The 20,056-nt window shown below is 52.1% G+C and overlaps 1 protein-coding gene across 5 annotated transcripts in view; it reads right to left on the bottom strand.

Annotated features, from left to right (window-relative positions):
• Nucleotides 1-20,056, bottom strand: part of MAPRE3 (microtubule associated protein RP/EB family member 3) — an 89,576-nt gene that overhangs the window by 19,981 nt on the left and 49,539 nt on the right. Inside the window, exon 2 of one of the 5 annotated variants that reach the window (XM_083494726.1) lies at nucleotides 8,847-8,938. Coding sequence is in view for 3 of the 5 variants with exons in the window: in XM_083494725.1 (XP_083350851.1) it covers nucleotides 16,091-16,119 (29 nt within the window). In the remaining 2 variants the exon portion in view is untranslated. Of the gene's footprint in view, nucleotides 1-8,846; nucleotides 8,987-16,090; nucleotides 16,202-20,056 lie in introns of those variants that run through there. The other 4 variants (XM_083494725.1, XM_083494723.1, XM_083494724.1 and 1 more) reach the window with 4 other exon arrangements.

The raw sequence follows: 20,056 nt of genomic DNA, 5'->3' as shown, positions 1-20,056 counted from the left end.
GTATTATGGTATTTTAATATTTTGTTGGAAGCCGCCCAGAGTGGCTGGGGAAGCCCAGCCAGATGGGTTGTGTATAAATAATAATTATTATTATTATTATTATTATTATTATTATTATTATTACTCCATGGGCAACCGCTGGGAACTTTTTGCCATCTTAGCAAGATGGATTATGAAAGACAGGCAGCTTGGCCAGTCAAACATGTTGAGGCCCAAGATGCTCCTAGACTCCTTGTGTTGCTTTCAAGAGCCGAGCACGACTGCTTTCCCGCCGGAAGATTTTGCTTAGCCACGATGCCAGCTTTGGGAGCGCTGGCTCTGGGAGACGGCCTAATCTCCCTGTTGAATCCCGTCCCAACCTGTGCAGCAGCATTGCACCCGCCTGCCGCCAGCTCAGCAGAGGGGGAGCTGACAAAGGCCCAGTGCCTCCCCCTGGGGTGCCCCTCAGCCGAGACCTCCCAGCTGGAATGTTCCAGGCTTTTCTTTCGGGCCAGTCATCCCATTGTGTGCCTAGTCCTGCTTATTCGAGTCCCAAGGCAGAAGCATTCAGAGGGGGGCTTTAGGGAGCCATCTGCATGCAAAGAGCAAATGTGTTCTAACAGGGGAAACCAAGCAGAAGTAGGCAGTGTGCCAAGCGCCAAGCGCCCGGGACGGACCCAGCTCCAGCACTGGGCAGGAACAGAAGGAAGGGTAAATGGGGCACAACAGCTCTGGGTCTCAGAGAGGGGCCTCACTGCCACTGCCACAAGTTTTTCTCAGCGGCCTCTTGGCTTTGGGGGTCCAGAGAGACTGCCCTTCATGGACCAGTGGAAGAGGCTACCATTGCGTCCTCTGCGGATCCCCAGAACCCCGAGCAGAACAGCCAGGATCAAATAAGAAGCCCTGCTCTGAAGCAGCCAACTGACCGCTTGCTTAGCGCTGTGATAATACTACCTCTCTGCATAAGGAGGCAGACAGAGCCCCAACCACCATACCTGCTGTGCCGTATTTGAAACTGCTATTAGTTTAAGAGTGGAAGCCAGGAACGGGACTCGCCCTTCTCTTCTTCCCAGGCAGATCCCCCCAAACCCCTCAAGAAGTTCTCCAACTCTCCAGAGCAGATTGGGGTGGGCAGGCAGGGTGGCAGGAGGGAGGAGATGAAAGGAAACCGGCTTCCGCTCGTGTCCAGACATGGATGGATGGAGTCCTGGACGGGCACCTGAAGCTCACAGCTCACACTCCACTCCTTTCTGCTGGGCAAGGGAGCACAGCTCCTTGCTCCTCCTCAAGGCTACCAAACACAGACATATGCAAACCAAGGAAAAAAACAGGCACATTGCCAGGGTGGATATCACCAGTCAGTAAGACTTGATTTAAATCTCTTTTTTACAGAAAGACTAATTCTTGCTGGTATAATATTAATATTTACAACCAGATGAAACTGTAGCTTTTACAGTTATATAAAAATTACTGATTTGGTTATACTGTCAGAAATACATAGACAGATAATTATGAAATTATTGTGAGGTTTAATAAGTTAACTGTTTACATTTGAACAACTTTTCTGCAGTACTTAAGTGGAAGGAGAAAAATTATCATTTCCTTAATAACAATTTAATACAATTTATTTACTAAAATAAGAACATTATAGCATATGTATCTATGTTTGTTAGCTGGTGTGGTTAAACAATTTAATTTTATCCACCCTGCACATTGCTGCACCCATACAAGGCAATGCACATTGTCCTGACCTCCTCAAGGGTCCCTGGAGGTGCTGGGCCTCGCTTGGACACAGCTCTCCGACTAGCTGGAGTCTGAAACCCCTGAGCTTCCTTCCAGAGACCCACAACCTGCTCATGTGAGGGGCTCCAAGAACACCACAAGCTGCCCTCTGACCAGGTCACACCATTGGTCCACCTAGAACAGGACTGCCCATGCTGACCGGCAGCGTCTCTCCATGGAACATTCCCAATCCTGCCTAGAGAGACCAAGGATTCAACTGGGCATTTCTGCTTGCAAAGCAGATGCTCTCCCACTGCTCAACAAGCTGGCCTTTGTTGGGGAGGTCACAAGCTCCTTTGCTTGTCCACAGACAGAACAAGTCTTGTGCATCAAGCCAGAGAATTCCTAGCCTCCCCGTCCTGAAGATGCACTGGGGATTAAATGCAAATGCACTAACAGAAACACAGTCAGGATGTAAGTGGGGCCAGATAAACAGAATTCAGCCAGCTCCCAGAAGGTGTTCAGGGTCTGGTTTGGGTGGGTCTGCAGGAGCCAGGGATGCGCCAGCTGCAGCGCCAGCCATTACTCCCTGCACTGCTACTCCCTGCACTGTGCGGACTCCCACGGGTGAGAACAGGAAATTTATTTATTTGGATGATTCTTTACATCTGCCTCCTACCTTTCTGCCAAATGGTGCTTATGGGAGGAGTGCAATGGGACAGAAAGGCTGTGGTGGTGGCCTTTGGAGGGTGCTGGGATCCCGATTTGCCAGCCAGCGCCAGCTCTTGGAAACCATTCTCCCAAAACTGGAGAAGGCCGTGCAGATGCGGGCCTTCCCAGAAGCCGTGATGTGCAGAAGATACAGCCAGAGAAAGTGGGCCTCTCTGAAGCGATGGCTCGGCTCTAGCCGTAGACACAGGCATTCACTCCAAACACAGGCAAAAGAGGCACTAGACTCCAAGCCAACCAAGAAAAATATTTCACATCCCTTGGCAGAGCATCACATTTCTAAGCCCCAGGGATTTCCCCCAGAGCTTCACTCTGATACTGCAAAGGCAAACGAAGGAACAGAGACCAGATCGCAGGTTTAGCCTGACCCAGAACAGAAAAACCAGGCAGGGAAGCACAAGTGCAAAACAAGGCCCACTCCTGAGAGCTCAGGTGCAGGGTCCCTGCATGTATGAAAAACTGGAACAGTCTGGAACAAAAGTCCAGTCTGATGTCAACACAGGCTCCAGAATTATGGACAAAATACTCTCTATTTACTTTCCCCATGCCATGCATAATCTGACAGACCTCTATTATGTCACGTCCCTCCACCTATACCTCCCCCCCCCCCCCCGAGCACTGAAAACTCTCCTCACAGGGGATTTGATCCAGCCCCTAGAACAGTTCAATAGCCCTTTCCTGCACCTTTATCAGCTCAATATCTTTTTTGAAGTGCTGCAAGCAGAACAAGGGGCAGCATTTCAAGAGTGGTCGCACTACAGATTTCACAGAATCACAGAGTTGGAAGGGATCCTGAGGATCATCTAGCCCCACCCCCGGCAACTGTCCCTTGTATAAAGGAAGGTTCTGCCTCAATCTAGAGGCAACTGGGAACAGTGTCCAAAGCTCCCCTTGTTCTAGGCGCATTTTGCAACAGGGAATTTCATTAGCACGAGCAGCTTCTGAGCTCTGGGCACAGCCCTGCGCCTAAGATTTCAGATTAAAACTGCAGAGTGGGGGGAAAGGAGGACCCTTTTCTGCCTCCCCACTTCCAGCCACTCTCTGAAGATTTAAGAATATTAGGGGAGTGGGCAGGGGAAGGACGAGACCAGGGGTCTGCAACCCGCGGCTCTGGAGCCGCATGTGGCTCTTTTACACCTTTGCCGCGGCTCCAGGGCGGATACTAGCGAGGGAAGGAGGCGCATTGTGCGCCCCAACACTCCCCACTGTGGCGGGCGCTGTACTGGCTGTGACGTCGCATGAGGGCGGTGCGTGCGTTAGTCACGCACCGTCCCGACGTCACCTTCCCGACCGCTGTCAGATCGCGGCTCCGGAGATATATTTGTTTTAAATGTCGCAATAGTTTTGCGGCTCCCAGTTTTTTTTCCCTTCGAAAACGGGTCCAAGTGGCTCTTTTTGTCTTAAAGGTTGCAAACCCCTGGACTAGACCATGTGAAAAATGAACTTAAGGTGCTGCAGTTCATTCATTTTCAGCTTTTTATTCTTGTTATAAAAAAGCATGCCTAGGCAGTCCGCTGTTGTGCCCACAACCTAGGCTTAAGGTGCCCTTTAGCTCCTAGCTTCCATAGCTCAGTTTGTAACACTGACTGTGAACTCTGCAGCGCTTCTCACTCCAGAGCCTGGCCTCTCTTCTGCTAGGAGCCAGACCTCTGGCTCTTGGTGAGAGAAGTCCCCAAACTCTGCAGAAACACCATCCTGCGCCATCCCCTCCTTGCCAACAGCATCCCATCTGGAGCATCAACACGAATGCCTCTCTGCACCAGCCTTCATGTGATACCCTTCAGAGGAAGCATATGGCCAGGGAGCACTTTGTTATGCCTATGTAGTAAAGCCCGCTGTCAAGAGATTGTGCCAAGTTCACGTGGCGCTGGCAGGGCCTGGCACACCCAGGCAACACCAAGGGAGAGGAGGAGGAGCGCAGAAAGCCCCAACAACAAAGCCCCGCAGCAGCGCCTCAGGGATTTCAGGAGGACGTGTGCTGGACTCCACTCCACTCCAGGGGTGGCTTGCCCCAACCAAAGACTTCACTAACAGCAGAGCGACCAGGAAGGCAGACAACCATGTCTGCTTCCCGACTCCAGAGAACTCTTTCATTAATGTTTTGGAGCTGCTGAAAGGCTCCCCCACCGACTGCTGGGAATTCATGAAAGTAAAAACACCACTCGCACCCACACGCCAGAAGATTGCAGTGGGGGGGGGGGAGAGTCAAACGCAGATTCCCTTCCCATACTCTGACGAAATGCCCACCCTGATCCATCAGACAGGGCTGTGGGGAAGGGGCACACAAAGACCAAATAGGAGGCTATATAAATAACTATCGCTGGAGTAACCATGGAGAGCGGGAATTCCACCCAAGCCACGCAGCTGTCTTTGGGGCCTCTGAGCCAGACCGCAGAGCTCCAAGGTAAGCAACAACTGGGGGCATTTCTCGGCTTGCATGCAGCCTCCCTTCAAGGAGCGCAAGCGACACCCATCCTCCCAACACCCACAGACTTTGGCATCTGCATTTCTCTGCCACCCAAAGCCCCACGTGGAAGCACTGCTGAAGATTAGCACCAGAGACGTGGACTGTAGCGATGGTGCCTGCCACAAACAGAGGAAAAGCAAACAAGAGGAGTGGTGGGAGGGCCCAGTTTGCAAGCAAGTGGCAAGCCCTTGTCAAATAAAGCAGAATTAAACAAGGCCGCTGCTGCAGCAGGCGGGCGTCTCCACTACAAGGCAAAACAATCCCTGCTCTTGCCAAAGCTCCATTAGAAGCAACACTCGCCACCTTTTCACTTTCTATAATCCCGGCAATTAACAAGGGACCCTACCTGGGCGATAACTCAGAAATACGCGCAGGCAAGGCCAGCAGACTTCCAGGAGCAGAAGTCAGCTGTGGCAGCTGTGCATCGGAGGGCCCTGAGCAGGAAGATTCCCTTTACACGAGGGCAGGTGGGGGTCAGCTTTCCATCAGCACCAGGACAGGTTTTTCTGAGCCTGCGCCTCTTTCTCCAGACCCTTTGCAGCTGCCTGTCCCAAACTAAGTTTCATACACACAGACCCACCACAACCCCACCTGCCAAGGCTCCTGACACAGCCTGAACTGGGAAAATCCTTGGATCGCCGTGGCTGACGTGGCTCCCAGGCAAGAGAAGCCAGGAGGACTTCCCTGCAACCCCCAGATATACCCATTTAGCAGCACTTTGGTGTGTGGGGAGGGGGGAGCAAGAATGGTGACAACTAGTTGGGGCCAGCTTCAGATTTCAAGGGTGGCTGGGCAAAGGCTGTTGCAGGGCCCTTTGCAGCTGTGGCTAGACAGGCCAGGCTGTGCTGACACAGCTCCAGCAAAATTAACAGAGGGCCTGACCCACTTATCCAAGCAACACCTCTGCCCCAGGCCTGGGCACAGTGAGCAGCAGTGACACAGCATGCCAACGGCAGAGGCGACAGCACCACCCCCAGCCGGGCAGCTCGCACACCACCAGCTCCCCTCTCAGCTCACTCACTCAACCAGAGCCTTCTAACTCCCAGCCCATAATAAAGCAGTAGGCCCTGGGGGGAGGGTCTCTGCCCACCCCCTTCAGATATGCTGAGTTATTTCAAGTATTTAAAAGCATTTTTGAACGAAGAGAGGGATATGAGGACCAGAGGCAAGGATCTGCAGAAGCAGCTGTCTGGGAAGCTTACGGAATTTCTTTCCTTGGAAATTTTCAAGGCATCCACCAGCAGCTGTTTGTCAGGTCTGCAAAAATCCCAGGCTGCCCAGAAATCTGAAGTTTAGCTTCAGAAATCTGTGCAAGGAGGGAGACCACAAATCTCACACTCCCCCACAGTGAGGAGGCTGGAGTCAAGAGCAGCAGCCCCCTGGGTTCCCGTCTCCTCCCTCCAGCTGCTCCTGCATTCCCTTGGAATCTTATCTCTCGGCCAATCCTCTCCAGAAGCCCCTGCTCTGCTGAGTCTCTCCTTTCTCTCAAGATGTTGGCAAGGTCAGTGTGAATGCAGAACATGCTTTTTTTGCATCTGTAGCAACAACACCCCCCCCCTGCACACTTCATCTCAATTTCCTTGTTCCCTGCTATTAGGCTACACTGGGCTAAGTCAAGAGGAAGGGGCACAACGCTCGGTCCATCGGAAGAGCAGCCGGTCATCCCTGCACATTCCCAGCCACCCTAAATGATGCGCCTGCTGAGTGAACCTGCATGAGCAGAGAGGCAGTCAGACTCCTCGAGAGAAACGCCGTCTCAGGCACAAACAGGAGATATTGTGTCTGACAGGGTCATAAATATGAGCACCATCCAGGCACAAAAGCGATCAAGGTGAAGTTTGAGGCTGGCGGGGCAGAGCATCTTTCCAGCAAGGGAACAGTTTCCTCCAAGACCTAGGAGGGCAGGTGAGGCTCCCTTTCTCTCATGGGGACACAAGAAGAGGCAGCTGGAAGAGGCCAAGGGGGGCCGTCCAAGCCAGCAGCCTCTTCCCACAGCAGCAAAGACTTCGGCACAAGGGAGGCCGTTGCTTGCACCAAGTCAAGGGACAGTTGGAAATCAGGAAAGCTAAGGAAGGAGCCTCCACAAAGAGGGCTCTCACATCACTCTCAATGCAGCGTTTCAGCAACTGCCTGTTCACACGTTCAGCTGGGGCAGTCCACACTTCTCAGACACAGACACCTGTATGGTTGACACCCCACCCCTAAAACAATGCCGTTCCAATGGCACCTGCAAGGTGGCTCAAGACCCCACAGGGCCCCCCTCTTTTCTGACACTGGAGCGCCACAACTCCAGGGCAACCCTCCTTCCCAGTTTGGTGCCTTCCACACTTTGCTGACTCCAGCTCCCTTCATCTCTGGCCCCAGGCCACACCGGCTGGGTTTAGACGGGGGTTGCTGGACAAAGTGTCTGAAGGGCCCCAGGGCTGGGTGGGGCATGCACAGACTCCGCCGGGTGCTCCTGGATCATGGCACAAGAGGAGGAGACACCAGGAAGAAGGGCAAGGATGAGCCGCCGAGGCTCGAGAAGGGAACGCCAACAGCACAACTGCTGACAGCCAGGGCAGCCAGACGGGAGGGGAGAGCAATGGGGTCAGGAGGGGAGGGAGCATCTGCTGGCTGACCCAAAGGGCTTCGACAGCGAGCGCAGCCACACCTTGCCTTGCCCTCTGCCGCAGGGGCAGAGCATTCAAAGGAGGCCTGCTGGGCCCCAAGGCAGGGCTCCTTCGTAAGCAGCTGCAGCAGCGGCAGCCTGGCCCGAGGAGTCTCACCAGCTGAAAAAAGAACGCAGCAACACTGCCAGGCGGCCCAGCGCCCTGCCGGCCACCGCAAAGGGGCAAGCGGAAGGCAATGCCCACAAGCGGCTCAGAGCAAAAATGGTCCTCCAGCCACACCCTCTCCAGCTATGCCAGGGATACCCACAGAGTGTGCGGAGGCCTCTCTGCTGGCATCCCATCAGTCAACGGAGCAGCAGTGATGGGCAAGGATGTTTTGCAGAGAGAAAACCAACCGCGAACCGCCCTGACCGTGGGCTCCAGGAGCTGCCCACTTACTTAAGGACAGGCTGACAGAATCACGGGGAATATTCTGGTATGCCCCAGTCCCGGAATGAAAGCGTCCCATAGAAAGATTGCAGCTCCTCTTTTTTGCACTTTGCCAACTCTGAAGAGCCTTTCGGCAAGTGCCCACCATCACTTTCTGCCCTAAGAGAGCGCAGGATGCGGGCAGCGGGTGCGTGGGGAGCTGGCTTGTGTTAGAGGCCGAGAGCTGGAGTGGGAATCTGGACGGCAGGGAGCAGAACCAGCTTTTCGGGTCGGATCCTGCTTGCTGGTTTCCCTGCCAGCAACTCCTGGGCCCCGGCCAGAGCTCGGTGCTGGCCGGGAGGCGCCCTGGGCCGGGTCCTTCTGGAGTTCTGCCCCTGGTCCTTCTCCCCGCAGGAACCCCTTCCCATCGGGGCCCCTCCTCCCTCCCTGCGGGGAGACTCCGGCGGCGGAGGAGGAAAAAGGGGGCGCCTTCTCCCCCCCCCCGTCGAGGCAGGAGCCATTTTGCGGCAGCGGCGGCACGCGCGCTCACACGTGTCCCCGGGCGAGAGACCCGGAGGGGAGGGCGACACCCAGGCAGGCAGGCAGGCGCCACGACGCCCCCCCCCTCGGGAGGCCCACGGGGGGAGGGGGGATACGGGGGGGTCCCCATCCCTGCCCCCCCCCGACGGGACCCCCGCCTGCTCCCGGGATGGGGCGACGAGGGCGGCCAAGACCCCCCCAAGAGAAACGGAAAGAGGGGGGTCGCCCCCAGAACCCCCCCCCGTCGGAGTGCCGAGTCCCGGCGTCCCGCAGACCAGGCCCCTCCCCGGACCCCCCCCGGGGTGAGGGGACCCCTTTCTCGCGACCCCCCCCATTTCGCGAGGGGAGGGGGTCCCCTCCGCGTTGGTCCTTCCCCCCCCCCCACTCACGGCGGTGCCGGCGCGGCAAGGGCGGCTGGCTGGCTCCGTCCTCCTCCGCCTCCGCCGCCTCCTCCTCCTCCTCCTCACGGACCGGGCCGGCTCTGCGGGGGGGGGCCGGGAGGAGGGTCTTCCCGCGCATGCGCCGCCCCGCGACCCTGGCTCCGCCCTCCGCGCTGCCATGGCAACCAAAGACGGAGGGCGGGGCGGGAGAGAGAGAGAGGCTTCTCCTCCCGCCTGGCAGGCCCCGCCCACGCGCCCCTCTGCGCACGCGCCGGAGCATCCCTGGGGCGAAAGCGGCAGAGCGAGGCTCCCCGAGCATGTGCAGAGGCCCGGGGAGGGGCAAGGAGGAGGAAGGCAGGAAGAGGGGGCGGGATCGGGCCCCAGGGGACGCCTGGCTCGGCAGGGCTCCTCGGACAGTGGCCGGGCAGGGGCCCTGAAGGGGAAAGCGGAGCCCCCCTCTGACTTCCTCACGCAGCGCGCAGTTCAACTGTGGAACTCCCGCCCACAGGATCCTGGGCGCTGGTTTCCAAAAGGCAATTCTTCTCTCGGTTGCCTCGCACCAGAGGCTGCTTCCACGTCCGCAGTAGCCTTGCATTCCCCCACAAGCCCTTAGGAGGAAGGGGCTGGGGGTCTCCTGGCCAGAGGGGGGGTCCCCACTAGGAGGCACCTATAAGCCCGCCTCTGGCATTGGCCCACTTTGGCAGCCTTCTGCTGCTTCTTTGGCGATCCCTCGTAGCCGAGGAAGATTATCTTCCATGAACACGGTCTTAACAGTGAGTCCGTAAGTGACTGTGGAGGCCAATTCTGGATCCACACATCCTTCCACAGTGGGGACATTGGTTTCCGGGCAGGAGTTCATCCCAGTGAGGGTTAGCCAAGCAAGCTTCTTCTTCTTCTTCATCATCATCATCATCATTATTATTATACCACCCTATACCCAGAGGTTATAGCACATTTCTCCCTTGCATCCTGAGTTCGAGAGTCTTCAAAGTCCATTACACCTTTGGTAAAGGCTGTTCTCCAACTGGAGCGATCGCAGGCCAGTGTTTCCCAGTTGTCTAGGTTTATACTACATTTTTTTAGATTGGTCTTGAGAGAGTCTTTAAACCTCTTTTGTTGACCACCAGCATTACGCTTTCCATTTTTAAGTTCCAAATAGAGTAGTTGCTTTGGAAGACGATCATCAGACATCCGCACAACATGACCAGTCCAACGAAATTGATGTTGAAGAATCATTGCTTCAACATGCGTGATCTTTGCATCTTCCAGTACACTGGCATTAGTTTGCCAAGTGATGTGTACATTTTTTCTGAGACACCATTGATGGAATCTTTTGAGGAGTTGGAGATGGCCTTTATAAGTGGTCCGTGTTTCACGTGCATACAGTAAGGTTGGTAGTACAATAGCTTTGCAAACAGGCATTTTGGTTTCCCTGCAAATGTCCCGGTCCTCAAATACTCTGCCCTTCAGTCAGGAGAAAGCCGCACTTGCAGAGCTCAGGCGATGCTGGATTTCAGCATCAATGTCAGCCCTTGTGGAATAATAACTGCCCAGGTAGGAGAAGTGATTGACATTTTCCAACATTACACCATTGAGTTGAATTTGTGGCACTGCAGAGGGGTTGTTGAGTGATAGGCGAAGCTTTTCATAAGCTTCTGCAAAGATATTTAGGAGGGTTTGGAGGTCATTCTCTGGGTGTGCACACACTACGTTGTCATCAGCATCTATGACGGAAGTTACGGTAACCTTACTCTTTGCTTTCTGCCTGCTCAGATTAAAGAGCTTTCCATCTGTTCAATATATGATTTCTACTCTTGTGGGGTTCTACTCTTTGACAACGTGTAGGATCATGGCAATGAAAATAATGAATAGAGTTGGGGCAATAACACAACCCTTTTTAACACCTGATCCCACTGTGAATGGTTCACTTTGAAAGCCATTGTTGCTGTCATATTATCATGGAGGAGCCAAAGGATGTTCACAAATTTATCTGGGCAGCCGATTTTCAGAAGGACAGTCCACAGGGCATTACGATTTACTGTGTTGAAAGCCTTAGTCAGGTCAATAAACGCCATATACAGGGGTTGGTTTTGCTCTCTGCATTTTTCTTGAAGCTGTCAAGCGGTGAAAATCATGTCCACTGTCCTCCTAGAAGTCTAAAACCATTTTGGGGAGCCTCAGATATGGTTAGGAAACTGTTTGCTAAAATCCTTGCAAGATTTTTGCCGGCTGCAGCTAATAGAGATGCCTCAATAGTTTCCGCAATCCGCTCTGTCACCTTTTTTAAAGGGATTGATAATTTTGGCGTCCCTAAAGTCTGCTGGGATCTCTACTCTCTCCCATATTTTTTTTGATGAGCTTGTGAAGTTGTTGTGTTCTGCCCACTTTGAAGTCTTCAGCAGGTATCCCATCAGGTCCGCTGGCTTTGTTGTTTTTCATTTGGTTAATAGCTGTACACAACACTCCCAGATTTGGAGATATTGCGAGCTCAGAATTTGTGAGAGAACCTCAACAGCTATGGGGTAGTTGCGGTTCAGGAGATGCTGGTAATGTTCTTTCCAGATCAATGCAATAGCTTCTTTATCTTTTAGAAGTGTGATACCGTCTGCTGAGTGTAGGGGGCATATGCCTTGATTTATTGGCCCATAGATGGTCTTTGTGGCTTGAAAGAAACTCTGTGCGTCATGAGTGTCGGCTAAGTGCTGGATCTCTTGAGCTTTTTTTATCCACCAGGTGTTTTTTAGTTCTCTGGTTCTTCTTTGAACCTCAGCCTTAGCGTTGGCATAGGCTTTTTTCTTAGTGGCGCAGTTTCTATCTCTTTGCCAGATCTGAAATGCCTTCCTTTTCTTGTCAATAATGTGTTCAATCTCACTGTCATTCTCATCAAACAGTCCTGGTGTTTCTTGGTTTGGTATCCAATAGTTTGTTCGCAGGCTTCAATAATGGATGTTTTTAGCTTGGTCCTGTGTTCCTCGATTTTATCAGAGAACTCCAAAAGCAGATGGTCCTTATGAGTCGTTTGGAAGCAATCCCGGTTATTGGGATCTTGAAGGGCTTGAGTGTTCATTTTGCACCTTGGTTTCCTTCCTTGAAGCCTGCGTTGAGGTATAATCTTAATAGCCATCGTGGAGCGTATTAGTCGGTGATCTGTCCAGCAGTCGTCGGCACTCGTCATAGCTCTGGTAAGGAGCACATCACGGCGATCTTCAGCTTGGACCATTACATCGTCTAAGAGGCGCCAATGGTTCGACCAAGGATGCCTCCATGATGTTTTTAATTAATTTTTTTGTCGAAAGAGTGTGTTGGTGATAACAAGGTTGTGTGCTGCACACATCGTAAGTAAATAAGATTCCATTCTGGGTGTCTCCTGGGCTGAGCGTGAAGTCGGAGGGGTGTCCCCGCTAGGAGGCCCAGCTAAGCCAGCCTCTGCCTTGGCCCACATTGGCAGCCAAGCGATGCACTGGCTGCCTTTGCAATTCAGGGAGCAGGACAGCAGCCAGCAAGACCCACAAGGAGACCCAGCAGCCCCGCGGCCTCCCTCTTACCAACAAGAGACCTGCCCTTGCCCAAGCCAAGTTCCAGCAGGACTGCCTTGCAGGGGGTTGGACCAGATGACCCTCACGGGTGTCCTCCCCCCCCCCCCCCACTACAAGTCTAGGATTCTAAGCAGGTGCAGGCTGCCTGATTCTGGCTTGATCTTTGGGATTTGTGCTACATTCATCCTGCAAGGAAAGGCAGACGAGTTGAGCGCTAACCTTGCCTCTTCCATCCCAGCCTCCAAAACCTGACCCCCCCCAAGGGCCTTTAGGGATGCCAGCAAAGCAGCAGCGCATGGCCCAAGAGGGGAGGGTGCGGGCATGTGCAAGAGGCAGCTGGCATGCCCAGGGCGGCTGGTTGTGGGGCAGGAGGTCTGCATGTGGCTTCTCAGGAGGCCTGAGCGTGTCGCATGCCTGCTCTTAAAAAGCCTTTTCCTCAAAGCACGTAAACTAAAAGGAGCAAGTCAGAAGTGGTATAAATCCATCTCACCCTTCAAGGTCAAGGTGTGGATTGTAAAGACCTTGTACAAGCCAGAGCAGGCCAGGCAGGTGAGAGCTCAAGCTCCAGGGCATAAAAGACGGAGATAAACATGTACGCAACAACGGCAGCAAGAATACTTATTGCAAAGTATTGGAAGACACAAGATTTACCCACCTTGGAAGAATGGCAGATGAAGGTGATAGACTACATGGGACTGGCAGAAATGACCGGCAGAATCCGAAACCAGAGAAGAGAGACGGTGGAAGAAGATTGGAAGAAATTTAAGGACTTTCTTGGGAAATATTATAAAATTAGTGAATGTTAAATTGATGTTGGATAGAATTTAAGTGGTTATCAGCTGTAATGATTAAGATAATTGGGGGGGGGGAGAAAGAAAGGTGTAAAATTAAGTGAAAATTAAGGGTGAGGATTTGCTGAATGAATAATTTGAACTGGAATACAAAAAGGGGAGGTATGAGGAGGTCCGAGAAATAAGTTAAAAGAAAATAAGTGAATGAAATTATACGTGTTGTTAATTTTTGTATTTTTTTTTGTCTTTTTTGTATAATTTTTGAAAAGTTAATAAATATATATTTTAAAAAAAAGACGGAGATAAACAAAAACCAAGGCTGTCCGGATCAGTCAGCTGGTGAGGGATTAAAAACATGTTAGCACACCCAATTAGCTGTGTGAGACAGGATGGAAGGGATGAGGCCGAGTTAACTTGTGACGAAGGGAAGCAGCATGGAGGGTAGCTGTTTTTATCTTGTGAACCGCACAGAGATCTTTGGATGAAGGCTGGTATATAAATCAAATAAATATTTTTCTAAAAAAGAAAATAGCACTGGCAGACTTCTGGATTTGTTCAACCGCGGAACTCCCCCAGGAGGCAACCACCAACCTAGATGGCTTTAAAATAGGGTGAGACAATACTATAAACCCCAGGAGGGGAGACGAGTCTTGAGTTTGAATTCTGCCTGCAGGTTTCCCACAGGCATCTGGTTGGCTGCTGTGAGAAGAGGGTACTGTGCTTGATGGGCCCCCTTTGGCCGGATCCAGCAGGCCTACTTTCACCTTCTTCTGCATGTCCCAGGCTCAGCAGCAGAGCCAGCCGTGGGCTGACTCTCAGGGAGTCGCACTCCAGCTGTAGCGCACAGGGCTCCTCGGAAGCCTCTGCCCCATGGCAAGGGGTTCAGAAACACAACCAGAGCCCTGCAGCAGATGGATTTGGGCCAAAGGGGTTCCATTGCGTCCAGCATCTTGTTCTCACAGCAGCCAACCCAATGGGAAGCCCACAGGGAGGGCCGGAGGGCACAGGCAGCCGCGCCCCCCACTTGGCATTCCCAGCAGCCCCCTGGAGAGCACAGGCGTCATGGCCAGCAGCCGTGCAGAGCCTTTGGGTACTGCAAGGATTTGTCTGCAAGATTAAAGGCATCCTAGTTCAACAAAGGTCCGTATAGTTAAAGCTCTGGTTTTTCCAGTAGTGATGTATGGAAGTGAGAGCTGGACCATCAAGAAGGCTGATCGCCGAAGAATGGATGCTTTTGAATTCTGGTGCTGGAGGAGACTCTTGAGAGTCCCATGGACTGCAAGAAGATCCAACCTCTCCATTCTGAAGGAAATCAGCCCTGAGTGCTCACTGGAAGGACGGATCCTGAAGCTGAGGCTCCAATACTTTGGCCACCTCATGAGAAGAGAAGACTCCCTGGAAAAGACCCTGATGCTGGGAAAGATGGAGGGCACAAGGAGAAGGGGACGACAGAGGACGAGATGGTGGGACAGTGTTCTCGAAGCTACCAGCATGAGTTTGACCAAACTGCGGGAGGCAGTGGAAGACAGGAGGGCCTGGCGTTCTCTGGTCCAGGGGGTCACGAAGAGGCGGACACGACCAAACGACTAAACAACAACAACAAGTTCAACAGTGCCCATCATAGCCACCCTCCCATATTTTATGTGTTGAAGGAAGAAGAGGTGAAATGATGAAGAGAGCAGGAGAGGCCCTTTCCTGGTCCTGAATTCAGTGTCACCTGGCCATCCCGTTCTGGGAGGAGTCCTGGGAGGCTGCCAACATCACATCCATCCCCCCTTCCGCTCCCCACTTGGCTTAATGAACTCAAAAATTGGTCCTTTGTGCCATGACATTTGTTGCTGTTCTTGATACAGGCAAATTCTGCGCTCACCTGCCCTTTTCCAGGAGAGGATCGGAGTCTCCAACCACAGAAGCTGACTCCCCTTCACAGGGATCTGCTTGGATCCCCTTGGGCTGGATTCAGGTCAGTGCTGCCTCCCTCTGGGCAGAACTGGGGCTCAGAACAAGGCGCCTGAAGTAGCCATGCCTGACCCCTTGGTAGTCCAGCAGATATCCCATCAGGGAAGTCACCCATCTCAGTCCTGCCCCTTTGACCTGCGGATGTCCCCCCCCCCCCGGCACTTCTGGGCAGGGGCAGGGGCAAGGGGGGGGGGAAAGGCAGAGGCGGGGGTGGGTGTGCTGCCTTCCCCTCCAGCTCTCATTGCCAAGCAAGTCTGCAAAGTGGACACTGGAAACTCCTGACAAACTGCCCCCCCCCCAAAGCTAGTAGAAAGCTTCTGCAAAGCAGAACAACATGCAATGGAATGCTAGTAGTAAGTAAGCAAGTAAGTAAATAATAATAATAATAATAATAATAATAATAATAATAATACCCCACCCATTTCGCTGGGTTGCTGCAGCCACTCTTTCCCCGTAAAAATGACCCACCAGCATTAACTATTTAGTTTATATCCTGCACTTTCTCCGGAGGGGAGGGGGGACATTTGGAGAGGAGAAGGTGTGGTGGTGGGAGTGGAGGGTGCTACTCAAACCCCTCCTCAAGCCTTTGGGACAGCTCAGCTGGTAGAGCAATGTGAGTTTGAGCCCCACGTTGGGCAAGGGGTTGGGCTAGATGACCCTCAGGGCCCCTTCCAACTCTACAATTCTATGATCCGCCCCCCAGTCCCTTCTTTAGAGCATCGCCTTCCCTGGAGGTATGGCCTTGTGAGGGGCTGCTAGGGGGCCCTGGCGCCATGCTGAGGCTCTGGGAGCCAGAGGGGCTGCCAGGAGGCCCAAGGCTGGGCATCATCCCTCCAGGACCTCCCGCAGAGGGTGAGAGGGGGCTGCTTCCTCTCGAGAAGAAGCCCTCCCGCCTCTTCCCCAGGAGGTGAGCTCAGGCGCCCCCCTGTTGAATCTCAGCCCCCTCACCAGATGGCTCCCCACTGACCTTGAGGGCAAGTCTCCTTCCACGGCCATCGTAATGTGGCAACCCCAGCTGGGAGCTTGGCTACTTTCTGAAGAGGAGGGAGGACCATGGGGTTGCCAAGCAACCAGGGAACCCCATTGCCCAGCCTGGAGTGTGGCGGTTGCTAGGCAACACGGGGATAGGGGATGCTTTCCAATCCCAGCCGCTTCCTTGCAGAGTCGGGCCCCTGGGCCACCTCGCTCCATATTGTCCGAACTAGAAAGAATGGACTGACATCAAGATGGGTGAAGGGGAGATTAAAGAAGAATGAAGTGGCTACGTCAGGAAGTAATGGACTTACGTGTGCGACAGGAGCGGGAAACCTGATTATTATTATTATTTAAAATTGTATTAAATTTAAATAATTTGGGCTGATTTGTAATCATTTGGAAAACCAATAAAAATAATATATATAAAAAGAAAGGAGATTCTTTAGGAAGAACTTTCTGAAGGCAAGAGCTGTTCAACAATGGGACTCGCTCAGAACGTGGTGGAAACTGCTTCCTTGGTGGTTTTTTTAAGCAGAGGTTGGATGATCATCTGTCATGGATGCTTTAGTGGATATTCCTGCACTGCAGGGGGCTGGACTAGATGACCCTGCGGGTCCCTTCCAGTTCTACTGTTCTGTGATTCTATGGGCCAGAGTGTGGCGCTTGCCCCAGCAGCTGAAGCTTGAACATGACAAGCGCAGTGCTGAGGCCATCGCTAGGCCTGGACGGCTGAGGCTTCAGCCAGAAATAGGGACTTAGTGTGCAGCAGCTTAGAGCATGCCCCATGTATCAGTTAATAATTGGCATTACGCACTGGTGCTTATTATGGAATATTTGCAAACAGTCTGATCTTATTGTCTACCTCCTCTTGGGAAGTAAACACCACCACCAAAGGAACCCTGCTCTAAACTCCCTTGATTTCTGGCTCCGCGTGACTCAATCATGCTTTGCAACCGAAAGAGCATTGGAATCTGTGCAGACCTCTCTCTCAGGAAGCATTAAGAGGCTGGTTGGAGGTCTGCCCTAGACATATTCGTGCCATTTTCACCAAAGCAAATAAGCTGAACATAAAAAGGCTTATAGGGGGGAAAATGTTTTGGAGAACAGGTCTGCTTTGTTTGTCCTGAAACAACAGCTGCCTCTATATTGGAGCTTTTCATGTTGTTGAGGCCTTTGTTTTCCCATAATGAGTTGGAAGCAGAATGAGAACCGAAGTTGCGCACAGCACTGTGCAGAGCAGAATAGGACCCAGCCATGTCCTTCCCCCCCCCCCCCGTGGCCAAGATCCTTGGTAATGTCTACACTCAAGTAAGTCACATTCGCCAGAAGTCTTTTTCACTGTTAATTTAAAATGCCGCCTCTTGATCCGGGTCGGGGTTAGTATTAATTGCCCCTTGCATTGTTGTTTAGTCATTTAGTGGTGTCCGCCTCTTCATGACCCCCTGGACCAGAGCACGCCAGGCCCTCCTGTCTTCCACTGCCTCCCGCACTTTGGTCAAACTCATGTTCGTAGCTATGAGAACACTGTCCCACCAGCTCGTCCTCCATCGTCCCCTTCTCCTTGTGTCCTCCATCTTTACCAGCATCAGGGTCTTTTCCAGGGAGTCTTCTCTTCTCATGAGTTGGCCAAGGCCTTGGAGCCTCAGCTTCAGGATCTGTCCTTCCAGTGAGCACTCAGGGCTGATTTCCTTCAGAATGGATAGGTTTGATCTTCTTGCAGTCCATGGGACTCTCAAGAGTCTCCTCCAGCACCAGAATTCAAAAGCATCAGTTCTTCGGCGATCAGCCTTCTTGATGGTCCAGCTCTCACTTCCATACATCACTACTGGGAAAACCAGAGCTTTTACTATACGGACCTTTGTTGGCAAGGTGATGTCTCTGCTTTTTAAGATGCTGTCTGGGTTTGTCATCACTTTTCTCCCAAGAATCAGGCGCCTTTTAATTTCGTGGCTGCTGTCACCATCTGCAGTGATCATGGAGCCCAAGAAAGTAAAATCTGTCACTGCCTCCATTTCTTCCCCTTCTATTTGCCAGGAGGTGATGGGACCAGTGGCCATGATCTTCCTTTTTTTGATGTTGAGCTTCAGACCATATTTTCCCCCTTGTATGCCCTCGCTTAATTTCTCTACGGTCTTACAGTATTTCTCATCCAGCGAGATGCCTTTCATTAATGGCTTCTTCTCATCTTCGTAACAAAATAGCGATACAGTGGTGCCCCGCAAGACGAATGCCTCGCAAGACGAAAAACCTGCTAGACGAAAGGGTTTTCCATTTTTCGATGCGCTTCGCAAGACGAATTTCCCTATGGGCTTGCTTCGCAAAACGAAAAAGTCTTGCAAGTCTTGTGATTTTTTTCGCTCCCCCCCTTTTTCTAAGCCGCTAAGCCGCTAATAGCCTTTTAGCCGCTAAACCGCTAAGCCTTTAATAGCCGCTAAACCGCTAATAGCGCTAATCCGCTAAGCCGCTGATAGGGTTGCTTCGCAAGATGAAAAAACCGCTAGACGAAGAGACTCGTGGAATGGATTAATTTCGTCTTGCGAGGCACCACTGTACTTTGCTATACGGGAAAAATAATGAAGAAAGACAGTAATTAAAACCTCCCTTCCATACCCAAGAATAAAGTGTGGGGTCATGGAGGGTTCTGCCTGTCTCACAAGCACTTTAAAATCTTAATGAAACTGCTGAGTGAAGTCATTCAGAGATTGGGAGCGAAGGGGGGACTCCAGCCTCCCAGTTCTACTTTTCATCAATGGGGGGGGGGGCTGAATTGGTGCCTGGGGTCATGATGGACAGGAGATGGGGAAATAAAGGAAAGTGGAATCCAGGGAAGATTTTGTTGGCAGGAAGGTGGTGCTCAGCACTGTTCTTGATGAGGCTCCATTCGCCCCGCCCCCGTCTTGATGATGCTGAGCTACCCTACATGGTCACCAGAGAACTGAGGGGCACTCAGCACTTTTCAGAGGCTGGCAGGTATGTCACCTGCAGCAATTCATGGCCTGGTGACTTCTAAACTGAACAGCCACAGGGTTGTGAGCATGCCACTATCTTCTGGGAGGGATCCTGGAAACCACAGGCTGCCTAGCTTAACGTCCTAACCTGGAAAACTGGTGGGAAGTGTTTATTGTATTGAAATATACTTTTCTTTATTGTTTTACTGTCTGTTTTTCTTTGCGTTTTTCCCTTTATTTTTTCTTTTTCTTTATATTATTCTTTATGTATGGCTTGTTACTGATGTATTTACTTTGCAATAAAAAGTCTTTAAAAAGCAAAAAGCAAAAATTGGGCATTCGAAAGCAAGGGAGTCAACAAGAATCTGAAATCAAGGAGGCGCACATTTTTCTTTTTCATATCCTCTGTCCTGTCTATTGACCCACCTGCACTGGTACCATTCATGAAACGGGCATCCGAAAGCAAGGGGGGCATTTCCGTAGCAGTTGTGAAGGGGGGGTTTGCCAGGAAAACTTGAATATTAAAGGGACTAGATAAGCAGGGACCCGGGTGAAAGGCCACCAGCCAACTTAGGAGGGAGGTCCCCAAAAGATGGGCACCACAGAGCCAAGTTAGAGAACTGGCGGGGGGGGGGGCTGGCAGTCTTAAGGGCAGGATCTGATCAGAAAATGGGTGCAAACACTTTGAAGCAGACCAGGAACCATCTCGCAGGTAAGAAGGCTCTGAAGTTTTCTCTGCCTTTGCCAGCCAATGAGGTCTTGGACCCCCTCCAGTTCATTCTAGCAAATGGGATCAAACTGAGGGGTCCAAGAGTAAAATTGAGAACCAGTGTAAGGAACCATGGGTGATTTGTACTTTGTTTGCAGTACGATGGTTACCTGAAGAATCTTTTAACTCAAGTAGACTGACCACCTTGAAGGGGATCCTCAAATTCAGACACACAGACAACTAGGGGCTTCCGATTCTGGTCTGCCTTAATGGAGGCAGCTCCCATGACTGCGGGAGATTG

The sequence above is a fragment of the Podarcis liolepis genome (genome assembly GCF_965112155.1).
Source record: "Podarcis liolepis genome assembly, chromosome: 3".
Classification (NCBI taxonomy): Eukaryota; Metazoa; Chordata; class Lepidosauria; order Squamata; family Lacertidae; genus Podarcis; species Podarcis liolepis.
Note: the sequence above shows the minus strand (reverse complement) of the source record. Positions and strands in the feature narration are given on the sequence as shown.